Source organism: Protopterus annectens, chromosome 4.part0 (assembly GCF_019279795.1).
Source record: "Protopterus annectens isolate FY-2018-M chromosome 4.part0, PAN1.0, whole genome shotgun sequence".
NCBI classification, from domain to species: domain Eukaryota; kingdom Metazoa; phylum Chordata; order Ceratodontiformes; family Protopteridae; genus Protopterus; species Protopterus annectens.
In genome coordinates, this window is record NC_056733.1 from 728,331,803 (window position 1) to 728,335,221 (window position 3,419).

General features: G+C 40.5%; 1 gene segment (V, D, J or C); it reads right to left on the bottom strand.

Moving 5' to 3' along the window:
* Positions 1–2,189: 2,189 nt before the first annotated feature.
* LOC122800141 lies at positions 2,190–2,805 on the bottom strand. The segment is given in 2 exon segments: positions 2,190–2,527; positions 2,715–2,805. Coding segments are annotated over 2 exon segments (384 nt in total).
* Positions 2,806–3,419: the final 614 nt, after the last annotated feature.

The window sequence follows — 3,419 nt, forward strand, 5'->3', positions numbered from 1 at the left end:
CAGTGATGTGCCATGCACCAAGCTGAGTTTGCAATAATGTAACTGAGTACAACAGAGTAGCCATCATGTCCTCTTTTCCTGCCCTTTGCTACTATGGGAACCAGATTGCAGTTCTACAGTGTCTGCATGAAGGGCCTTGAATAGTTAGAATATTCATTTTTACAGATGTAGAACCACAAAGGGAATTTGACTAAGAGCTTCTAGAAATTGCCTGCTGTGTGCTAGGCTGAACATTGATGTATGTCATGCTGCCAAATGAAAAGAATGCATGTCACAATGGGCAACAACAAAAGAGAGGTTGGGGGATATTCACAATACAGTATGAGCCCTCTGTCCAGCACATGTTTGTGTGAATGCTGGTAGATAGGACATGTTAGGTATTCTGCTGAGGTAGCACTGTGCAATTGGGATAAAAGTCATATCCCTATCTGCCAGTGCAGCACAAACTTGCACAAATTGTGTGGATCACCGAAGTTACAATGCAAGACTATGTGTCCATAACTATGACATGTAGTACATATTGCTCCCTAATGTGGATAGCACTATGAGCATTTAAGATACCTGTTAAGACATTGGGTTGTGGTGGTGCTTACTTACCCACAATGTTTTGAAAAATTCAGAGGGATTTAAGTCTCACTGGATATGACTGTGAAGTGAACTGCTCCTGTGTTACCTCCCATTGGTGGAAGATTTACGACGACAGTGCATGCGGCATTTTAACAATACTTTTTTTCAGTATTCTCCTGTGTTATTAGTTCATATTATATTGTTTTTGCTTTAGCTTGCTATGCTAAGTAACACATCAGTTCTGCAGATCCAGTCAGGATGTAGTTTAAATATTTAGGTACAGTTAGCTTACAGTTTCCATCCCATATTTTCTGTGTGTAGCAGAAACTAGTACTTACTCAATTTATTCTTCATGGCTAACAGAATTCATTTCTTTGACATGTTTCAGATTCTCAAATGACTGAGCAAAACATATTCCACATTTGTGTGGAGTTTATTGAATTGCATACCCATTGTGGATTCAGTTGTGTACCATCCCAGCCATACACAATTGTGAATCATGTTTGTGAATATCATATGTAGCAATTTCATTGCAATGCCTCATTTCTATACCCTTATGTCTCCTTATATGTTCTTAGAAACCTAGATCTGATGTTGAAACAAGGTGTACCTTTCCCTACTGATATGCAGAGAAAGCATCTAACCATGGGAATAATCCAGCATCAAAATTTGTAATGTTCTGCTTAGTACGTATGTTGTTTGAGTGTAATCTTCTTACTTCTAACTGCCTTTGTTATCAGTTCTTTCACAATCCCTAACTTGTCCTTTCTTAGAATCTAAATATCTGAGCCTAGGATCAAACTCATCCCTGAGGCAGGTTAATCAGATCCATGAGCCCTATAATAACACTGAAGGGTCTGATATTCGCAACATAGTTAAGTGAATCTCTACAGAATCTATTCCCATTATTCTGTCTTGGCCCTCTCTGGGAGAAACACATTCTAGTGGGTGGGGATTTACCATCTTATTAAAAATCTGTTTGGGTTAGAGTGGCCATGAAGGATGGGGGAGGGTACAAGAGTGGAACTGAGTGGATTTCTGAAGGTAGTAAGAAAACAGATGTCAGCACATGGGAGACCCACAGCAAATGCATTTGCCACAGTCAGGGAGCTGTAAGTTGCTACCACAGCAAAGGAAATAACATTTAGTGGCTTGGGAGTAAGAGAGCAACTGTGCCACAGTTTTATGGTGGGAAGATTAGTAATGACACAGAACTAAATAACAATATAAATCTTCCAATCTGCCACTGCAACTCTGTCAGCATTTGTGGAATCTAGTGAAACAGATATTGATAACATTATGCATCTGCAGGTAAGAGATCCCATTAACATACCTCCAATCAGAAGTAGATCAAAAGTATTGGTAAACTAGTTCATATGGGTGGCATGCAGGGTGGGAACAGTGCAGAACCGATGTACATCCTGCATCTCATCCAGCTCAGTTCCATATTGATACCAATGCAATCTGTATGGGCCTTAGTGTAATTCTGCTTTAGATTAAATTTAAAAATATGTTTAATGGCCATTCTGCTTGTACATCATACTGTGAGCTGTGGTATTTTATCCTTAGTACAGCTGTACACACAGACCTGGTGATGCAGAGAGTTTCTGTTTCAGTTCCCCCTATAGCTGTATCACTGTGTATGAGTTACCATCCCATGTAGCACAGTAATAATCTGCTTCATCCTCTGCCTGGACACCAGAGATAGTTAAATAACAGATGTTCTGAGAATTGTCTTTAGATCCAGAGAACCGAGCAGGGACCCCAGTACCTTGGCCTTTGTTAGAATCAGAGTAGTAGTTCAGAAGGTATCGTGGTGCAGTCCCAGGTCGCTGCTGGTACCAGAACACATAGTAGCTACTGATGCTGCCCCCACTCATGGTGCAGGGCAGTTTGGCTGTTTGTCCCAGAGACACAGACTCTGTGGAAGGCTGAGAAAGGCTGGGCTGGGACCTGCAACCTGAAAACGTATTAAACATTTTAGTGTAACTTTTATGCAAAACCATTGCAACAGTATATTTACATTTAGGCTAGGTTAAATTCTAACAAAATTTCTTGTATTTGAAAAGTGCTCATGACTAATGAATTGCAGCACAAACCATTTTAGCCTTAAAATAAATTAGTTTTTTTATGAAACTGCCCCTTACATGTCCAGGAGATTGTGATCAGGGTAAGGACTGTAGACCAGTACATTGTTAGAATGATGCAGTCAGTTAAAGGATCAGACAGTGCCAGATGAATTTCTGTCTGTTATTAATCTTCAGCTGTGACCTAAAAATGTTATAAATCAGTGAAGCCTCCCTTTTATGCAAATACATTTTTCACATTTGTTTCCCACCCCTCTGTACTATAATAACTCTGTTGGCATTTACATATGTAAATTGTACCATCTTGTGAAATACTCAGAGTATTACATTTAGCAAGCAGGGTGTCATTTTGAGTAATCTTTTCTTAACTCTGATCTTCTTCTTCTTCTTCCGGCTGCTTCCGTCAGGGGTTGCCACAGCAGATCAACTGTTTCCATTTCTTTCTGTCCTCTGCATCTTGCTCTGTCACACCAACCGCCTGCATGTCCTCTCTCACCACATCCATAAACCTTATCTTAGGCCTTCCTCTTTTCCTGTTACCTGGCAGCTTCATCCTTAGCATCTTTTTCCCAATATACTCTGCATCCCTCCTCAACACATGTCCAAACCAACATAATCTTGCCTCTCTGGCTTTGTCTCCAAACCTTCCAACCTGGGCTGACCCTCTAATATACTTATTCCTAATCCTATCCATCCTCGTCACACCCAGTGCAAATCTTAACATCTTCAACTCTGCCACATCAAGCTCTGACTCCTGCCTTTTTG